The following is a 22,277-nucleotide window of genomic DNA, read 5'->3' on the forward strand; positions in this document are numbered from 1 at the left end:
TGGTTCAAAAGTCTAAAATCCACTATGCCTCCACCTACTGTTATCAGAGGGGTAGAAAATGAACCAACCGTGTAGAGAAGGGGCACGTGTGTAAACAAGGAAACAAGAGAAAAGAAGAGGCCAGGCATGCTCTTCTGTAAAAATGTACTTTTTTGAAAATCAATATATGCCTCAAGACCAAAGCCACTCAGAGACTAGTATTGATCTATTTACCAGGGGTAGGGGGAGCTTGCATGACCTAAATACTTTTCACTAGGCCCAGCACTTAAAGTTTCATCACCTCAATGGTTCATATTTGGTACCAAAGTTCTAGCATAAGAACAATTGAGAGAATAAACCACAGAAACCTTTGGGAGAATAAAACAACAGCAGAACTTATCAGTAATGTTCAAGAAATTAGCTTCAGTACAAAAGGAGGCAAGCGGTTTGCTGAAGAGGGGAAATACTGTAGGAATGAGAAAGGAAGGACAGAAGATGTGCAGTGAGGAAGGAGAGCTGCAGCTGATTTGCAGGTTCACTGCATTTCAACTGAAGGAGGAGCCAGATGGATGGACATGGAGTACTCATACCTGAAATGTCAGGTAGCGCCTAAGAGAACCTTGAATCTCAGCTTCTCTCATTGGCATGTTGTAGTGAGGGTTGACAAAAGATAAAAGTTCTTATTTACCATCTACCTTCCGTCTTCCTTTTATCTAGGACTACAGATGACAGAAAGAATATTTTGAAGCAACCCTCCCATTTGTAATGTCACAGCATAGCCAGCTTAGACTCCTTCAACAGCAAAACCTTATTAATTTCGATTACACTAATTTGGAATTTGTGGTCATTTAACCAGGTTAGTGTTACCTTTGTGCTACTTAACAAAGAAAGGGCTCACTAAGCAGATAGTGTGAATAGGATTTCAAGGAAGTTAATTTAGCCTTGCAGGAGCTTATTCCATCTATTTAAAAGAACACACTGTTTTTAAGGAACTTCAGAATATTCATTATTTGAATGTAAATTGATTCTGCTAATTATAGATTAGTGTAATCTACTGTTAAAATCCTTTATCTGCAACAGTTAACTTGGCTCTCATTGAATATACTCATTAGAAACAAAATGTCAATTCTTTAAAGCTGGTTCACGATTCAGATGAATACATACTCCCCATTCCCCACCTCCATGAGTTCACCACAGTTAGGAAGGTATTGCCTGAAACTAACCCATCACTTATGATTACAGTGTAAACCTGAACTAATGATCAAAAAGCCCCAGAGCAGTCAAGAGCCATGTTTTAAAGTTGATGCTCTGAATCATGAGTACACTCTCCATGACAAGTTTTACTGACAGAGAATGTTGCCCTTATTTAACATATACACGTGACAAATGAACTTAGAAAGCTAGATAATGTTTTTTAAAGATTTTTTGTTTGTTTCAAAGCTCATTGACTATCTAGAAAAAGAATTGCTAAAGGAATGCTGAAAGAAATAAGTGACTGCAGATATCAGAAAAGAAACAGGCCTTGTATAAATGTAGCTGTAATCACTAAAAATTTAATACAACCTAGGCTAAGTTAGTATAGAGGTAAAAGTTATATAATCTTTCCTAGTAAACTTTGAAAAAATTTAATAGAAATAAATATTAAAATGCAGGAAATAACTGATTATGTCCCTAAATGATCAAGCAAATTTGAACTAGGTTGAACATGTTTCAAAGAGGCAAATAAGTTCACAAGCACACGACATAGAGGCATAATTTCAATCTATAGCATATAACCTCGAAAAGTGAAATATATTGATGCTTAAAAAGATGAGGATCATATCATATAGTAAGAAAAAATAGCATTTTATTAAAGTGGTTATTCTGTGTAGGTATGACCTTAAATAGCACACACATCATTTCAAATACTTAACAACCCCTTGAAGGAGGCTTTAGTGTCATTTCTGTTTTATGAGAAGTAAAGGGAAACTAAGAGAGGCTAAAAAAATCACACTCAGCCAAGAGGAAGAGACGGGGGGGGGGGGGGGGGGGGGGGGGGGGAGGGAGGGAGGGAGGGAGGGAGGGAGGGAGACAGACACAGAGAGAGGGAGAGCAAGAGAAAGGGAGAGAGAGAGAGAGAGAGAGAGAGAGAGAGAGAGAGAGAGAGAGAGATCCAGGATTAGAATTAAGGACAGCTTCTGGGCTCTACTCTGTCCTTTATTAAGGGTTTCACACAGGCAAAATTTATGCTGTGCTTTTATTTTCCAAACATATATTTAGCAAACAACTTGACTATGATCTAAGAGACAGAAAATGATACTGTGTTTACAAACATACTTGGTTTCACAAGCTGAAAATAAAATAGTAAAAACTTAAATAAAAATAAACCTATGAACATGTCTAAGAGGCCCACCCCAATATCTTGCGTAGATGTCTGACCCACTTTCAAATGACTAACAAAGCAATAAAAATGATGAAACCTGACATAGCAAATGGTCAGTTAATACTGGTTTTTCCTGTTGTTTTCTCATTGTGTTTAGAGAAATTTCAGATGGCATGCCAATGAGAAAGAGGAATGAGGAAAAGATTGCAGGAAATGCTAATAATACATTGTGCTGCTATAGGGGAAAATCTGTTATTTGGAAAATCTGTTTCCCAGGCATTCTAAGAAATGTTAAAGGGGATACATAGACATGTGAGGCCTGGAAGGATGGTACAACCTCTAATCACACAACTCAGTCACTGAGGCAAGAAGATCATTTTGAGGCTAGCTTGTGCCACACAGTGAAATATGGTCTCCAGTAGACACATCAACATAATGTACATTGGAGAGGTGTTGGAGTTAGATATATTGACATATATGCAATTACCTAATTTAGAGATAAAGTGACAGTATCCTGTCCCATGTTCATAAAGAGACAAGTGGGTAGAGAAATAGTTATTCAAGTATATGATCTCTTTTCTATAAAAATCAAACTTCTTCACCACATCCTGCTTCTAATCTACCTATTCTTCAAAAATCTGGTAAAGATGTCACTTGTGCTATGAAGCCTTCCTTAATCTCTAAAGATGAATCAAAATATTCCTTATTTCTGCTTTTCTCCCTTGCACACATTTGCCACAGCATTCATGATAATACCAGTGTGTGACTCCTCCTCAAGATGAAAATGGCAAGGGACTCTGACTTGTTTCTGAAATTTGTACAAGGATGTCCTAGCATAGTGTCCACAACCTATGATGTTCTAGGGAAATGACTCAGTAGCACTGACTTAGGAAAGCGCAGTATCACCTAGCTTACCTGAAGGAGGATTTGCTCTCTTTCTTTTCTTGCTTGAGTCCCCTCCATTGTCAAGGAGGCCTTCTGGGACCAGAGGGCCACTGGCACTACCAAACTGCAGGGGTTCGTTGTTGTTGGCAGGGTCAAAGGGCAGCTGGTTCAATCCTAAAGAAGAAAAAGAAATCCAAAGTCCAGACTCTATTAAGGACTGGGGTCATCCCCAGGCTTTAGTATATGAGGCCCCCAGCGGGACTTTTTAAGTTTTAAGAGAGTCTTGGTGTAAAAAGGTAAATCATTAAAGAGAGCTGCCCTCTGTGATTTTTTCAGACTTGTTGACAAGATCAGAATTAAAATATAAGATAGTGACTCTGTCATTTGTTAGAATCCTCTCACTTTTGTTTTGTACTTCTTCCATTAAAACTACAGGGCTATCTGCTTACACACAGAGCTACTGGGACACTGAGGTAAGGGCATCATAGAAATACCGAAGTCTGATGCCACCTAGACTACATAGGAAAACTTTATCTGAAACAAACAGAAAAAAAGTCTTTTTAAAAAGATGTTTCTGTAATAGGGTTTACTCTTCTTTGAAAAGGGTTAGCTTTAAATGTTTGAATTATCCCATAACATCTTTTCTATTATTTTGCTATGAGGTTTGTTGAACTGATGCAGATAGAGGCATCAGACTCTTCTGGTTAGACACATCTAAAGTGGGAGGGTAGAGACAAGTTCTAACTCCAGCAGCAGTACTTCAATTAAAATTTCATGAAATATGGGAAGAAAAGCTTTGCCAAAGCCCTAAATAAAGATATTTCTTCTAAGCCTTTTATCCACTATTGCCTATTAAAGGGAAATCAGGATGATGTGATTTGGTTAATTGTTTTTAACCTCTAAATATTTCTATGACCTATCATTGTACAATTCTCGAGACAATGTTGCAAAACATAATACTAAAAAATAAAGGTTGAAAGATTAAAGTTAGATAAAGGTCAGCCAAAATCTCAGTAAAATGAATGCTGAGCAAAATGCTTTTACATTATTGTTTCTAATAAATAGCCTTTTGTTAATGATTTCAGACCATATAAAAGATAATATTTTTTTCACTAGCAACTAGACTACACTAGGAACAGTTCCACTAAGTGTCCTTTGGGACTTGCCAAACATTCTTCATTTACATCATGTAAGTAACTATATGAAATATTCCAACTTGCTTCTATGACTTAAGTAAATTGTTCACTAAATCCTATCTATGTCCTCTTAGATATGCATTACAACTAGAATGAAAAAAACGAAGAAGAAACAATGTAGAAGCAGTGGTGTGGGTGTGTAATCACTCTGCAGTAACTGTGTAGGATTCCAACATTTTTCTTAGCATTTCCTTTCTGCATTAGCGCTCTGATCAGATCAAGCTCTAAGGAAAACAGAATGCTCTGATGAACTGAAAATGTAGATCTTTAGTTTCCTTTATTAGATAGGATTGGCAAGCCATAAAATCTCTCGTAGCCCTAGTCTCACAGTCTGTAGAATGGGAGTGATAACATTGCACAAGGTTGTTGCAGAGATAAAAATAGATGTTTGTGGCAATTATTTTATTATGGATGAATGAAAGATATTCTTTATAAAAGTATACGTTTTTCTGATGAGGACTCTGTATCCCACAATTTTGTCTTTTTATAACTAGCACAGTAATAATACATAGTGAGTATTGAATGAATTAATTTACCCCTAACAAGTGGAGGCAGGTAGCTCATTATATTAAGCCATGTGATTAAAGCCTTGGCAGATGATAATCATGAAATAACACCACAACTGAAAAGTTCTAATGTTGATTGAAGCAACATTACTTAAAATAATTCGATTTTAAATACAACCCCATCATTTGAGTAATATGTTACAGGATGGATAAAATACTGATTAGAAGACATTCTCAGAGATTAGGATATTCTGATTAATTATTATTTTGTCTTGTCTTTGATAATTTTAAGAATAATATATTAGTCCATTTCCATGTTTAATGAAGTAGATGGTAAAGTTGCTGACAGAATCTCTAAGCCATGATCTACAAATGGAAGCTAATAAGAGCACCTAACTCCTAGGACCACTAAAAATATACAACCAGATCATGTAGTTGTATGAAAATATACAACCAGATCATGTAATTGAGACATTCTGGATCACATCTGGCTAGCCCATAGTTAATATTCAATAAACAAAATATATGTGGGTATCTATGTATATGTATGTACATATGTATGTATATATTTATGTGTGTGTATGTATGTATGTATGTATAATATATATTCTTGAATTGTCTGATTTATGGGACTGTTTTCCCATTTCTTGCTTCTGCCCAGGTCAGCACACTTTCTATGTCCTCCTGGAGAGAGCAGGTGAGAGGTCAAGGGTATGGTTTCTGTGCTGAGACTGAATGGACATAGTAAGATCCATAAAAATTGACCAAAACTATTCTAATATTGATTTAAAATTTTAAATTTCTCATACTGAGGAAACGTAAGGTGAGGAAGTTGATGTAAATTTGACCTGATCCCAAACCATAGCCTACCTCCCTCACTCAACTTTCTCATTCCTGTTTCCATGGTTTTGTAAAAGTTGAAGTAGTCTAGCAAATAAAAATATGATGGTCTACGTCTTAGCAATTTGGTCAAAATTCTATCTGCTCTATATGGTTCCAGACAATAACTTCAGAGACTTGGATTCTGTATGACTCATACAAATGTAAAGACCTTTTGACACTGAATAAGAGAGATTTCAAGACTTTTCTGTAAATTGATCCCTTATAAGATCCAGATACATGAAAATATAGTGCAGCACCTCAGGCCTTTTTTTAAAAAATAGTGAAAGACCTCAAGCCAAAGAGAGAGAGACATCTCACACAGTAAGCCAAATCACTGAACACAAATCCACATTTTATATTATCTAGGACCCAATATAATCTTCAAAGATTTGTAGCTTGAGAGCAAGAGCTATGGAGCTAGTGAAATCCTAAGACACTAGTGATTCCTAGCTATTTTTATTGTATTGCTTCATTCTTCCCTGAAGACACATCATATAAACCAATAAATCAGTAAATCAATTATGTCCTAATAGGCTTTTTTCTGTGCTATGTCTATGTGATTTATGTCAAAAAGGTGTTTTAAGTTAAAAGGCTCCATCAAAATTATTTGAATATTAAAAGAAAAACACTCACTTTAATGCCAAGACTTCCTGGTAATGACATCAATAATGACAATTAATAATGACAATCAATAATGCTGATTTCAATAATGACATCAACAAAAACACTAGCAACGACAGTAGTGTAACTCTCAATGGAACTATGGAATTTATTTTCAAATCTTTTATGAAAGCAATTCATTTCACTTTCTACTAGACATGATGAACTGGAAAATATTGTAGTCAGAAGAAACTTTTGAGAGTGTTAAGTACATTTTGTGCAATATATAAATTGTACATAGTATTCTACTATCAGGTCAAGTTATGAACACCCTTTATAATGTATTCTAACATCTTCAATGCATGTTCCATGTTACATAGGGTTAAAATATGACCAGAGGAGCCAACTTCCTGTTTAAAGCTGTGGCTCATAGACTATGTGACATTAAATACCTCCTCTGGACAAGTTCAGCTTAAATGAAAATAATTTACAGTTCTGAAAAATCTAGTAACTGAAGGTAGTAGCAATCTCCATACAGAAATTAATGTTCAAACAAAGAAACAGATTTTTGGCAACAGGAATGTCCTGTTGAAACTAGTCTATTTTCCAAATGACTTCAGTTTAAAATCAGTTGTAAGGCAACTATGGCAGTTGGTAGGGAATTCTCAAAATTAGGTAGCTTTCTTTCCCTTATTTCTCATATAAGAGTCCCATCCTTAGCATGTGATTGGTTGAGATGGAGGTCTCATGACACAGCTTATCCTCAAACAAATTCTTGATCCTCCTGCTTCTGTCTCCCAAGTGCTGAAATCACATTTGACAGTCTATGTTACCACATCTTCCAACAAATTAGTGTGGAGTGGTTTGAGATTATACTAGAATTACAATATTTCCCCCACTCATTCCCTCCCTCCAAAACCAAGTATATATTCCTAAACATAACGTGTTCAGTCTATAAAAGGTAATTTTTAATTTTGAACTTTTGCCAAACAATAATGGCCATGGCCAGGCCATAAAGAAATCAGCAGAGCCTCTTGTAATAGTTCTAACCTCTAGGATCCCTTCCACACATTCATTCTCTATCCCTTAGAGTCCAGAAAACCATCCACTCCACATTTGATAGCCTTTGCCACCCTGTTATTCTAACCAATAATTCTAAAGGATTATTCACAGTGCTCAAAATGGTTGCATTTTAATATCAGTCTTTAATCAAAGGGCTAGCAGTCAAAACAACAGAGTATTTCAAAGACCCATAGCTTAATTGATAGCAAATGAATACAACTTATTTTTCAATTGTATGAAACCAATAGGCTGTGCATATGTTTTAGCTGAAAATAGAGGGGATGCTAATGAATAATTGATGAGTAAACACAATGGGGGAAGAGATGGAAAGGAAAATGACAGAAGTCCACTGCAAAGGTCTTCCTTGAAGAGCTTCAGAGACAGCACATTGAGAAGAGCACACTGAGCTCCTTCAGAGGACCGGAGTTTGATTTCCAGCACCCATGTGGCATGGCTCACAACCACCTGCAATTACAGCTACACTGTAATTGCACTCAGATCCACATGCCCACACACAGATACACATGCATACATATACTTTCTTCTGTAAATAAATGTCTTGCTTGAATTGTAACAGATATAAATTTTAGGGCAAAATTTACATTAAACTCATGTTTCCCCAAAGTACAACAAACAAATTTTCATAAAAGATGGTCCCTTGGCAAATTTTAATGACTCCTCAAACTACTCAATCAAGGCACAAACACTAGAGTTTTCATAAAAAATTCCCCATCCAATTCAGGTTTATATTATGCTCAGCTTGAACTTCACCCCAACAGTAATTTCTTAACATGTTCATATATTCCCCAGAGACTACGGTTATCAGGGATTCAGAGTAGTTAAGTTTGAACTGTGACCTGCTTTCCTGACAAATTCTTGAATATTGCTGAACATGATAATATGGAGTCCCTCTGAGACTACCTAGCATTCATGAATCTATCCATTATTTTTATATTTCCATAACTTCAGCCAATACTGTCCTCTGCCTACTCCTTTTTTGATTGTTTTAATATTTTATTAAAGAAAATACCTACAATATATTTTGATCACAGTCCCCCCCCTCCCAAGCTCCTTCCAGGTCCTCCTTCCCCCAACAATTGCACACCCTTTTCACTCTCTCTTTAGAAAACAAACAGGAAAAAAGAAAATAAAGCAACAAAAGGAACTAGATTTTTTTAAAAAAATGTATACACACACAAACACAGAAAGAAAGGGTGGTAGACAGAAAGTTAGACACATATACACATATAGAAAGAGAGAGAGAGACAGAGAGTGAGGAAGAAGGAAGGAGAGAGGGAGAAGGAGGGAAGGAGGGAGGGAGAGAGGGAGAGAGGGAGAAAAAGGGGAAGAAGAAGAAGGAAGGAAGGAGAGAGGGAGAAGGAGGGAGAGAGAAAGACCACAAAACTAAAAAATCAGAAACCATATACACAAGCAAAAAATGTCCAAATAAGACAATAAATGAGACAAAAAAGACAAAACATGTCCAAATAAGATAATATTAGACAAAATATCTACAAAGATACTATCGAGTTCATTTTCTGTTTGCCATCTACTGCTGGGCATGGAGCCTGCTCTTAGTGTGGTTAATGTGACCAGTAAGACTCCATTGCTGCCAGTAATTCTTTCTTCTTCTTGATGCTCAAACTTTAACTAGTAGCCTTCCCTTATGGTTTATTTCACTGGCTATATTTACATGGTGGTGCAATACATTATTTGCTTATACCCAAACTAATATATTCACAGCAATGGAAAGAGAACAATCACCATCAAAAATCATTGGTTGTGTAGTAAATACCCTAAGTTACATACATTCTATATTTTACTTTCTAGTCATCACTCCCATTTACAAGGAATGGGAGACTTACAGCATAAAGTTCTTAATATTGCTTATAAGCTGTATGACTTATGAAGTAGGTATTACAGTAAGAGGGACACAGTCTCTTTAAAATTCAATACTCTTGTAGCTTTCCTTATATTTTAATCTGTACATTACATATACAACATATACAACATATATCTGTTTCAAAAGATTATTTGAATTATAGCTCTTTTGATATTTTATCTTCTTTTTGATACAGTAATGGTGTTTCTAATTCCAGACACCAATGGACCTATTGCTGGAGTAATCATAAGAAGAATGCTAGAACATTGTGGGGATTCACCTGAAGTAGATGTTGGTGTGACAACCCCTTTACTTACAGGATGCTATCACATAAGCACCATTGTTCCACAGGCTTGATGCCACAGGTCCCCAAACAAGAGAACCAAATGACACCAGATTGGGACTTCTAAAACCATGAGCAAAAAAAAAAAAAAAAAATCATTTCACAGTTCAAGTTAGTTATCCGTTCTTTTGTCACAGTGCTGGAAAACTGACTAGTGGACCATGTTTCTGCAAAATGTCATTCTTGATTTCTGCAAGCCAAAATAGTCTTTTCATTGTCTAAGACTCCAATTTAACAAAACACCACAGAAGAAATTTCACTTATGAATTATTTCTTCATAAATGAATCACGTTGCTTCATAAAATTATAGATTAAAAAACAGATTCTAAAAATGTGTTTTCTAATATAATAGGCATAAGATACATATAGCTATTACGACTTAAGTTTGAATGAACTAAGAATGATATAGCATGAAAACTCCAGTAGCACTAGTCATATCTAAAGAACCCACCAGCCCTTTGTAGCTATGGAGTTTTATATTGGTCAGGATAGACAGAAGATCCCAATCATTATAGAAAGTACCATGGGACCCTGCTATTTTACAGTTAGAACTGGACTTACACCAGTATCCACCGCTTACCCAGTGTCCCAGTCATTAAATGTGTCTTTCATAAGGTGCTCTGAGAAGTCATCTTATCTCTTCTAGTTCTAAATTATAAAACAGGAATAGTAATGCCTCTCCATTATTGGGACATGAAGAAAATTAAATGGGCTATATTAGTTATTTTATGTATTTGCTAGGACAAAAGACCCAACAAAAACAACTTAAAGAAGAAATTGTTTATTTTGGCTCACAGTTCATGAGGCAGCACAGAGTGGTGAATACTCTTACTCAGCTTCCTTCTCCTTTTTAATGAAGTCCTGGATGCCAGCCTATGAAATTTGTGTTGACAAAGATATTTAGGAGGATCTTCCCACCTCAGTTACTCCAATTTGTATAATCCCTCACTGGCATGCTCATGCCCTTGCTGATTTAAGATCTTGAGATGTTGCCAATCAATATTAACTATTATAGGGACAAAAATAATTTAAGGTCTGATCCATATCAGACACTGAAAAGTGCTTATGATGCTTTATCTTGATTGCTAACTTGATGAGATTTAGAACAAACATGGAGAAAATCTCTGAGAATATCTGTGAGGGCATTTCTAGACAGGTTCAACGGATGAAGGAAGACTTGCCCTGAAATGTGAGCAGAATTATTACACTGTCTATGGCTCTGCACCGAATAAAAGGGAGAAACAGAGTGGAATACCAGCATTCACTTCTCTCTGATTCTTGACTATATATGCAACAGGACCAGGCACTATATATTGATGTTCCATACCTTCCCCATTGTGGCAGACTGCAAATTCCAGCTATTAGCCAAAATAAACTCTGTCTCCCTTAAGTTGTGTTTTGTCAAGTATTTTGTCATAGCAACAAGAAAAGTAACTAGCATAGTTACTCAATCCTGAATGTATACAAATTTGTCTCACAAATTGAATTAGGAATATTTGTAATGTCGTATACTGTGCATCCTAAGCCTCCAGACTATTTGAGGACTGGGAGACGTTAGCTGTGTACTCTTCTAGTCCATGTTTTTCTTTCAGGTAATGCATAATTATTAAAGTTAATCATTAGTAAACAATACTGGATAGTGACTGTTCTTTGCTTGGAAGAGTGACTGTTGTTTTCTTGGAATAGCTTTAGACCGATGTCACTTTGAATCAATTACAGCTGAAGGCTGTTATACTACTGGAACACTGGTGAGGTCCTGGAGTTGTGATGAACAGGATCATTTCTCTACATCCATATTTTCCCTAACTTGGGGTTTCTCTGTGATTTTTCCTGTGGCAATGACATCCACTAGGCCTGGTAATAGTGAATTGTTTGAGTAAGTCTGAACTAAACCCATTAATGTGTTTCAGTTTCATGAGTAGGAAAACCAAATATAGATTTTCAACTTAAGAAGAAAAATGCTTCAGAACTCTTTCCCTTTATACAATTTAATGCCAGGGAAACACAGCAAAATCACATTACTCAATGAAAACAAGGTTCAAAATATTTTTTGATTTGATAGAACAGTTCACAGTGACAGATGGTAGATGGACAATCTATCATTTTCTTTAGGATAAAGTTTGGCATTCCTCAGTGGAATGGAGAAGAATGGTCCAAAGTTTGCTGTAATTTAGCCCTTGAGAACAGTTACAGCAGTCTCCGTTCTCACCACATCTTTGGGAGCTGGTAGAGAAAGATGGTGATTCATCAGTACCTGCTTTGAGTAGGCTTTAAGCCATGTTACAATTCTTGTTGACCAATTTTCCACCTGAATGACAGGAAAAGGCAGGTTTTTAATGATGTGTTTATAAAAAGATAAAGAGAAGAGGAATATGTTCTATGGAGGTGCAGTCAGGTGTGGGGAGGACCCATGCGGAGGCATACCTTTCCCATGAGGTTGACAAGCCACAGGACTGTATAGTATAGAATAGAGTTTATTCAGGGAATGGGGAGGGGAGTCAAGAGGCAGAGAAAGGCAGAGAGAGAGGGAGGGAGGGAGGGAGGGAGAGAGGGAGAGGGAGAGAGAGGAAAAGAGAGAAGAGAAGAGAGAGAAGAGGAGAGGAGAGGAGAGGAGAGGAGAGGAGAGGAGAGGAGAGGAGAGGAGAGGAGAGGAGAGGAGAGGAGAGGAGAGGAGCAAGACAAGAGAAGTAGAGGCCAGCCATGAGCATATGGAGGCGGGGAGGGGAATGGGGGGAACAGGATCAGGAAGACAAGAACAAGAGCAAGAGAGAACAAGAGGAGGGGGCAATCAGCCCCTTTTATAGTGAGTCAGGTATACCTGGCTGTTGCCAGGTAACGGTGGGGTGGAGCTTAGACAAAATGCTAACATTTAATACACTGATCATTAGGTTATCTGTTTAGTTCTTGCCTGTGAATGTGCCTACAGGTACTATATTATGGGTTTCTCTGTCACAATAAAACGAATAATTGCAGAGTTTTGAGCCTGAGGGCAAAGAGTTGTTTTAGTATTGAAATTGGAGTCTACATTGTCAGATCTGTAATGAGATCTTACCTTCAGGCTGATTGATTTCATAAAGCTGGGGCAATTATCAAAAGCAAGCACAGTTGCTGCCACACCTATGTCAAATGATTTTGAAAACTAGCTCATCAGCTAGATCTGGTTGGGAGCCTAGGCTGAGCCAGCCCTTTCAATAGGAACAGTTACAATACACAGAGAACACCAATTTCCCCTAATAGATTCTTAAGATGCCAGTTAATAAGTTGTAAACAACTTTCAGCAAAATGATTTCTCATGCTGTGAGCGAATGACAATTGAATGTGCTGTCAGATAAATCTGTATTTCAGTGTAAGACGCTATGAAAGGGAGAGGGAGAGCTGGAATTCTTCTGATCTTTGGAGAGTTAATTTTATCAATTTATGCTAGAGGGATATTTGTATCCTTTATGAGAAATATGTACTGCATAAAAAACATCTGAATGTTTTCTTTCCCAAAAATATATGCATGAGTTTCAGTAGATTTCCTTCCTTCATTTACTCAGCCATCATTAACTATTTATCCAATCACTGTGCTACAATTTTAATTACCTTCTAATTAACCAATGATGAGTTTGTGATTTAGCATTCCTAAAAGATAGAACTGCAGAAATATGTTAAATCTTCATTTACATGCTCAAAAAATGTATGCTCCTTCCTTCTCCCGTCTCTTAATTTTGCTACACTGTTTCACTGACGCTCTGGAGTTATGCTTTCCACATCCCTTATGTTTGATCACCATTTGAATTCATTTTTCAAATATGTATGATAAAGGGCTCTTATTGACTGTGAAATTAAACACACAGAAAAGAACACAGGTTCCTATAATATACCAATGCATCTTTAGAGATCCATACCTCCCCTATAACTACTTCATCCCAGGAGTATCATCAGTACAGGGAGTTGACAAGTGATTAACTCCTTTAGTGAAGCCACTGCCAGAGCAGAAGTCAAATTCACTGCTGCAGAAGCTAGACTCTGCCTTTTGGGAAGACAGCATAACTTTATTAAGAGAAGCTTGTAAAAGAGAGCAACTTTATGTTTGAAATAAGTAGTAGTACTGCTGTTATGTAAAAGAAGTAGAAACTTAATTTTCTTCTGGCATGAAGTCTACTTGAGGTGGTCTATATGTATCGGAATGAATGAGCTAATGAATTAATATGGACCCAGTATCTCCCTCCTTATTCAACCAATTCATTAAAACAATACCAATGTGTACCCATCTGTATGTAAGTCCTGAGGAGTGTATGATGTGATAAGATAATTTCTTTCCTCAAAGAGATGAAGGGCAGAAGGGCAGGCAAACATATATGTAATTTGGCCTGCATTGTGCATTAGTTTGCCTTCTACTTTCACTAAGTAACCTGAGTCAATTGCATCTAATTTCTCAAAATTCTTCAAACATACTATCTATATTCATGTCCCTGTACTACTGTAGGTATATACATTCCCTGCTTGAAAATTATTGGTACCCACAGTGGAAAGAAAAGAATCCAGTCCTAAAAGTTGTCCCCTGACCACTTCAGGCATGCCCTGACATGCATCATGCTCACATTAAACAAACATAATAAAAACTTCAATCTTTGTGGTAGTCAGTATGATAAAAAAGTACATTTCATTGAGAGTCATATCCATATGGCAATGCTGCAAAAAAGAGCTGCTTCTGTCTCTAGTAGAAAGGCTGCCAAGAAACACCAGCAAATGCCTTATACTTGACCTTTAGTATGTATTCCTAACGAAGCCTGTCAAAAGACATAAATTCATCCAGAAGAAAAAGTATAATATTGTAAGAGTCAGGATAAACTATTGGACTAAGGAGAGGAAAAAAACATTTTAATAATAGGTTGTAGACTTAGTTTATTTTCTGTGTAGCATTCACCAACAAAGGTGTCTTTGAAGGACAGTAATATTTAATAGATTCTTTGTTCTCTCTTCATCTTTTTTCCTTCTCTCCTCTTCACAAGTAACTTCTCCAAATGATCTTATTAGAAAGTATTGCATTTTATTGCAGGTGTCTTTTTGTTATTATAGTATGCTGCAATAAACTGAAAATTCTTTTAACAGTACTCAAAGAAAACTTAAAAAATTAATAATACTATGTTGTTTTTCTTCCTGCCAAAGAATACAGCAATATAATTGTCTACTGGAGAAGAGGCACTGTAATCATCTTTAACTTTAAGGTAAAATCATTTCAGGAAGATGCTCTGAGACAGTTGACAGAGAAAACTGTGGCTTCTAGGAGATTACAAAGTAATCAATTAAACAGCTGAATTCAATTCCATGAACATTTTCAACTTAAGAGTGTCTCTGCAACAACAACAACAAAAACAAAACAAAAAACTGGATAGGACTTAGAAACATATTATATCATAGGAGATATGATTTAAACACTACCTAAATTTTCCACACCTAAGAATATGTGGGACCCCAGAGGCAGCTGGTATACATAGCAATTGATTCAATTAAATAGATGATGCTATTGTTGCAAACAAAGTGTGACTGGAAAAGCACAGAAACTTTCCAAAAATGTCTTTAGAATAGCAATGATTGGACAGAGCTAAACACTTAAGTCTAACTACTGTCATTGGGGTCTGGTAGTGAGTTCCAAAAGTCAAGGTATTACCCTGCATTAGAAGGTCATTTTCATTTTTATTCCCTTCTTGATAGAATCCATCTCCCATCTTCCATTGTGATTTTCTTTTTTTTCAGAAGTCATACCCTTTCCCCATTTACATTTTCAGATGTCATCCCTTTCCCCATTTCCCCTCCCTAAAACACCCTATCTCATCCTGCCTCCTCCGTTTTTTTTTTTTTTTTTTTTTTTCATACCATTTTAATTACCTGTAAGTATTCAGGTCAGTTCTAGGTTGAGAAACTAGCAATACAATAGATGCAAATAGTCAAGTAAGCAAGACAATAAACACAAATAGTCTAGAACAAAGAAGTAATTTCAGGCAGAAATCTAAATCTTAGGCCAGAACAAAGAAGTAATTTCAGCCAGGAATCTAAATATTAGGCTAGAACAAAGAAGTGATTTTCGTTTTACGTTTTCATTAAGAGTCCTGTTCCTTAGACTTAAGGAAACAGATTTAGATCCGTTACATTTACAGGCAAAGATTTGTGGAAATTGGGCCCTTGTCTAGGATGATCGGGGAAAGGAGGAAATAAAATCAGAAAGAACCAAGGCTCACAAAACCTAACCCTGAACATAGTGTCCTAGGAAGATACCAGTCATTACTGTATAAGTAAAGCTTCTTACATCTATTCTATTAAGGGCCCCTTCTTTGGTCTTTTGAATGACAATAGTTGACTTTGGCACACAAGTAACCCAACTGTGGTTTTTTATAAAGCAAAGAGAAACAAAAGCAAGTCACATAATCTTTTCATTTTCACCAGCTCTTCACTTGCCTCAATCCAGTCCTTAACTTCAGATTTACCCAGACTTTAAAATAACTTGGGGGATTATTTTAAAGAACACCTATGTACACACATACACAGAGACACAGACACACACACACACACACACACACACACACACACCAAAATGGTCAGGATAGGGCTTAAATACACACCAGGGAATTGTTCTAACACACAGGCAGAAATGACAACACATCTTGAAGTTTAAGGCCAGAAAGTAAGAATTTACTACCTGGTCTTTCATTTTCCTTTAAAATTGAAACCAGAAAAATACTTACAAGTTTGCTCATTCATTACCTACAACAGGTATGGAATGATATTGGTTGTCTGGCATCAATGCAATAGACCTAAGACTTGCTTGTGAGGCTTTTAGAGTTTACCATTTGAAAAGAAAGATGGGTTAGTGGCAAAAGCAAGAAGAACTGTAAGGTTGGAGAAAAATTAGGTAAAGCATAATCTGAAAAATGGGGTCTCCTGGCTCTGAACTTCAGGGAAAAAAGCTACATGGAACACATCAACAGAAACCTGAAATAAACTCCAGTAAAATGGCTGGCAAAGGAGAGGTGGAAGTACCAAGAAGTCTTCCTAGTACCACCTACACAAATGTACTTAGCAGCCAGTTAATGATTTAATAGTAGTACAGTTAAGACATTAGGAAAAATTCTAATACAGCTTCAAAAAAAAAAAAAAAACCTCCTTGGGAATTTTTCTAATTATAAGCAATAAATTGGGAGGTGCACAGAAAAATATTTCAATGATGTTTAAACACCAATATATCCTCTAACTGGCCACAATTAATATTAAGAGTCTAATGCTGAGATGCTAAAAACATGTCCAGAACAGTAGGAATAAATTACCCTAATTGAACATAGCATTGCTCACATACAAGACATTTCAAAATGTAATGACTTAAGGGACAAAATTTCCTGTCTCCCACTGCCAAACTTACAGAACAGCTATTAAAGCCAACCATGGCATCTGTGTACACATAAGAGGAGGCAACAATTACAATCTAGAGATGTTTTAGATTTAATTTTTTTTATTTATTAGTATTGTTATACAGCAGTGAGCATTCAGAAAAAACTAATCAGTGTACATTATGCGACAATCAGACAAAATACTCCTAATCCTCTGTCATTCTTTTTCCTTGGCCCCTGGGTACTCATTAAAGGTTAATTTATTTAAATCTCTCAAACATTCATTTCAATCTACTTTAATAAACTAATGAATCTTTGGAACTTTGCCTAATCAGCTTATGTTTCCTATTTTAGCACATCTACAGAATATCTTTTTCTAAAGCCCATTCTTAATAGTTGTCTTCCTCTTGGAGATGGGATTGCGCTTCCATGACAATCTGTTTTGAACATTTGGTGAAACATTTACAATTCCATTCAGCAATGTGGCTCGTCTTATTGCTTTTAAACACAGTTACATTTTGGAGGGTAGTGAATTGAGTTGTATTTATAAGGATATTAATCCTCCAGATGTAAATGTTCATTTTATAGTTTAGTAAGAGATACAATTATATTATAGCAAAGCTTTTTTAATAACTTCGGCACTTGTCAAACACTATAAGGGATCATCAATGAAACAAGTCCATTTTCATCACTGTAACATAGAGCAGTACATAGTATGTGCCATTTGGACGACTAACAAGTGAAATTTAGAGAGGTCCTTAATTGAGCAGTATTACCTAAGGAGAATAAATTATCTCTTACAATCTATGATACTGTGTACCCAATACAATTTTTATGAGAAATTGTCTTATTTTTCATATTTTTGATTAACATATATTAATTATGCTTGATGGTGGGTTTTGTTATGCTGTTATCATACATATGCATGCATGAAACATATATAACACACTTTGCACATATCTCCCCATTACATTCTCTTATGCCCTTCTTATTTTCCTGATTTCCTTTATCAACTGTTGCCCCTTCCACTGTGTGTGTCTGTGTGTGTCTGTGTATGTGTGTGTGTGTGTGTGAATGCATACCTGTATAGCCTACTGATTTTCATTATGGTTATTATTGTTGTTTACAGAACCACTGGCACCTTATTAGTGTATACACCTCCGAAAAAAAATCCCTCCCTCCTTTGGAAACCATTAAGAGCTTGAGTCTTCAATAATGATGGAGTCTTATGAGCTCTTCCTCCTGTATAAGAAAATATTGATGGGCTCAATATTGTGTAGGTATTGTGTAGGTAATCATAGCTGGTAAGTCAAGGCTGTGTTATTGCAAAATCTTTCATATAAGTATTTTTCAGAGGAACATCCTTAGATCAGTGGTGAAAATTCAGGGACTGCACACTGCCTTCAGTACTGGAATACCACAATAAAACATTATTTCTAACTCTGAAACTATATTAGAGATTGTTAGATATTATTAGATATTGTTAGAGCTTATCAATTACTCCTGCAAAATTTCTATGGTGGGAAAAAGGAAATAATGTCAATTGTTAGCTGATGTGGAAGCTGTAGATTAGAAGTTCACCATTGTGCTGCTCATAATATGAAATGTAGAGGAGCTGGAGTCCTTATCTTCTTGCTAAAAGTCTTCCTTCTTGTACTATGCTGCTTGAACTGTGGAATGAAGGTTTTTAATTGATGTGTTGTTCATCAATGATGAAAGAGAAAGCATAAACATTACCTCCAGGATATGTAGATAGGAAAAATGTCAAAAAGACTAAGACCATGATGAATTATTCAGTAAAACTTATAACTTAATAATAAAGTAATTAGTTTGGGTATGACTTTATATAAAAGATGGAATCCCTAATTTTAAATTTTGTTTTACTTTTTTATACAAATTAGAAAAATAAATTTATTCCTCACAGTTAATCTGAATTTCTGGCATCCAGATTTCATATATTAAATCGAGAAAGAAGCACAACTTCGTTATATCCCTAAATACTTTCAATACGTCACTTCTGATTTCTACGAAATTAATTCTAAGGAATTACCTTTCAAAGGTTATTATTCGTTTATTTCATGTATGTCCACATATTCATTCATGCACTCATTCAAGTGACATTTATGGAATGCTTAGATTGAGGTAAGCATCATGACAGATGTTGGCTTTGCCTGTAGCTCCTGCAGCTGCCTTACTTCCTTAGACGAAGAACTCCTTGAAGACATACAAATCTGTCATTCAGCACACAATATAACTAGGACTGTTTGCAGAAAATTACTTAAATACTTTTTTGACAGTAAAATTTCTGGCTCCCTCTGTTACTCACTATCCCTCCCAGACATATGGGAGCTAGGGAAAGAAACAGCAGAGTCTGCTTATCAAGTCTGACCTTTGGATAATGACTACAGTTCTCCCATCTGAGCTTGCTACTGTTCTGCCTTGTGGTCAACAAAATGATTTGGCTCCAAATGGCAATATATCTATACCTGCTTCCTACAGAGATTCCCCTGTAGCAAGATGCATTATTTTAAAAGAATTTTCATTCCTGCCCTTCAGCATTGAGGTGTACTGTATCATCAAATGCTCTGAATCTGACACGCCAGATTCAATGAGAAATTGGGACTTGTATACAAGATGACGATAAACATAAAGCAGCTGCAAAAGTGGGAGCATTCATTCACCACTACAATTAAATCGATGTTTGACTACAGAATTCTAAAAACAGCTTCCATTCAAAGATCACCACTACCTTTAACTTTTCTTTCCACCTACATCAGAGCTACTCTGTAAAGTGAACAAAGAGGGCAAGCATGCACAGATTAAATATGGAACCTTAGAGGGAAGACAGGCTGAGTGACTTAAATTATTTTAAGATTTATTTCATGTCAAGAGGTGTTTCGCTTGCGTATATGTCTGTGCATCTATAATAAATTTTCTTTTAAGGACAAGTTGCTATGCATCATGGACAAAACCAGCAAATTTCTGAAGATACCATACAAAATCCAGCTAATCCTGAACCTTCCTGTGAGAAGGAGAACATTCCCAGTAGGCCAATTTCACACTTTCATATTTCATTCAAGTCTTTCTGTTGTTGAAGAATATCACTTCTATGAGCAAGTATGACTGAGTAAGAAATTATTTTCTATAACTTACTGAAAAAAATAAATTCAAATAAATGTAATACCATGTACAAAGAAAAGCAATTAAAATAATTATGTAATTATTTCAATAAGGTCTTGTGCAAAATTAGAACAGTTAGTGGTCTAAAGAATGCTAAAATATTCATATAAACAATTCATTATGAAAGAAATGTAAGAGTGGAAAGATTGTATACCCTTGGTTTAATACTGATTTTAGATTTAATGTGATTGCCCACGAAAATTAAGAAGTAAATTTTAAAAAAAGAATTTTAAGATTCAAATAGAAGTATGAAAGGTGCCAAATAGATAAAGTAATTTACATGACTTTTTCAAATAGTGCTGGAGGTGATCACAGTACACAATCTAAAATTATATCAAAGATTCATAGTAACAGCAGCAGCAATAATAAAAAAATGCAAGCAGCACAATGCATTGAATAATGAAATAGAAGAGATGACCCAGAAAAAACTTCTACAGCTATGACCATGTGATTTTCAACAAAGGTACCCAAAACATACACTGGAGAAAGGATACCCCTTCAATAAATGGTGCTTGAGAAACTAAATACATATATGTTAAAGAATGAAATTCCATCTCTTTCACACAGCATAAAAACCAATTCCAAAAAAGAGATCAAAGGCATTAGTGTAAGATAGAGAACTTTAAATTTTCTACAGAAATACATAGGAAAAATACTTCAGGATATAGACATAAGCAAGGACTTACCAAAAAGGACTCTAGTAACCCAGGAGATAATAATAAGAATACACAAATAAGAATACGTGAAACATAAAAACCTTTTGTATGGTGAAAGAAACAATTAATAGAATGAAGTATCTACTGTAACCAGACAAGGAATTAATATTTAAACTTACAAATAAGATAAAAATAAACATGCAAAATATTAAATCATTTGATAAATATAAAGGCAAATAAACTGAACAGAAAGTTCTCAATTGAAGAAGTAAAAACAGCCAATAAAATATAAAAAAAGATCCTTAGAGGTCAGGAAACAACAAATCAAAATACACCAAGTTGAGCACAACAATGATGGTGATGAAACTAATGTGTGGAGCATGGGTAAGTGGCATATACTGCCTGTGTGCATTCATGTGCCTGTTGTTGTCTCATGTTGTCCTCTATGCTCATATGTTGTCTCACTGTTATTGTTTTAAGGCAAGGTATCTCCATGTAGCCCTGATTAACCTGAAATTGCTATGTAGACCAGAAACTCATACAATTCTGCTTTACTCTTTCCCCTGACTTCTGGGATTAATGGTGTACACCAACACACCACACCTGCAACACTTTAATTTTTAAGAAGCTATCTCTCACCAAAACTGGAACTCACCAATTCTGCAAAGCTAGATGGCCAAAGATCTCTACGGATTCTCTTGCCTCTGCCCCCTCAGGCCTAAGGATGACAAGCACATGTAACTTGCTATTTACATTGGTGTTAGAGGTCCTCATGCTAGTGTGGCAAGCACTGTATTTATTGAGCTATCTCCCCAGCCCCAAAATCTAGATTTAAAAAGATGTTTGTGTGTATATGTATGTATGTATGTATATATATATATATATATATATATATATGTGTATGTGTGTGTGTATATATATATAAGTATATAATGAATATTTGTAGACATATCTCATGTTTTCTTTCACACATAAAATCTAGATCTAAAAGCATTATATATACATATATATGTATATCTATAATGTCATATATATGATATATATTATATATGTAGAGAGAGAAACTTGAAAGAAAAGAAGTGGAACTATTTGTTAAGTAAGAAGGGGACCAGTAAGGGGATGTGGCCAAAAGCAGGTAATGGGAAGGTGTGGGTATGAACAAAGTAATTCTTTTCATGAATGCAAATATCATTATGAAACACATGATTTCTTCAATGAATGGGCACAAATAAAAATATAAAATAGAAACCGAAGTTCTTAACCAACAATTCAACAATCTGAATGGCCCAAGTGAGGACTCCTTAGTCCTATTTGGGAGGAAAAAGAAAGCAATCACAAGTGGGGAGGGAGGGAAAGTGGCCAGGGTGGGAGGAGAAG

General features: G+C 35.7%; 1 protein-coding gene across 14 annotated transcripts in view; it reads right to left on the reverse strand.

Annotated features, from left to right (window-relative positions):
- The window catches only part of Enox2 (ecto-NOX disulfide-thiol exchanger 2), a 267,961-nt gene that overhangs the window by 152,188 nt on the left and 93,496 nt on the right, over window positions 1-22,277 (reverse strand). For 8 of the 14 annotated variants that reach the window (XM_076918959.1, XM_076918960.1, XM_076918958.1 and 5 more), the window contains one exon: window positions 3,257-3,400. The exons of the other annotated variants lie outside the window; for them this stretch is intronic. In XM_076918959.1, the coding sequence (XP_076775074.1) occupies window positions 3,257-3,304 (48 nt within the window). In that variant the 5' untranslated portion in view covers window positions 3,305-3,400. The remainder of the gene's footprint in view (window positions 1-3,256; window positions 3,401-22,277) is intronic. 14 annotated transcript variants of the gene reach the window in all.

The sequence above is a fragment of the Arvicanthis niloticus genome, chromosome X (genome assembly GCF_011762505.2).
Source record: "Arvicanthis niloticus isolate mArvNil1 chromosome X, mArvNil1.pat.X, whole genome shotgun sequence".
NCBI lineage: Eukaryota > Metazoa > Chordata > Mammalia > Rodentia > Muridae > Arvicanthis > Arvicanthis niloticus.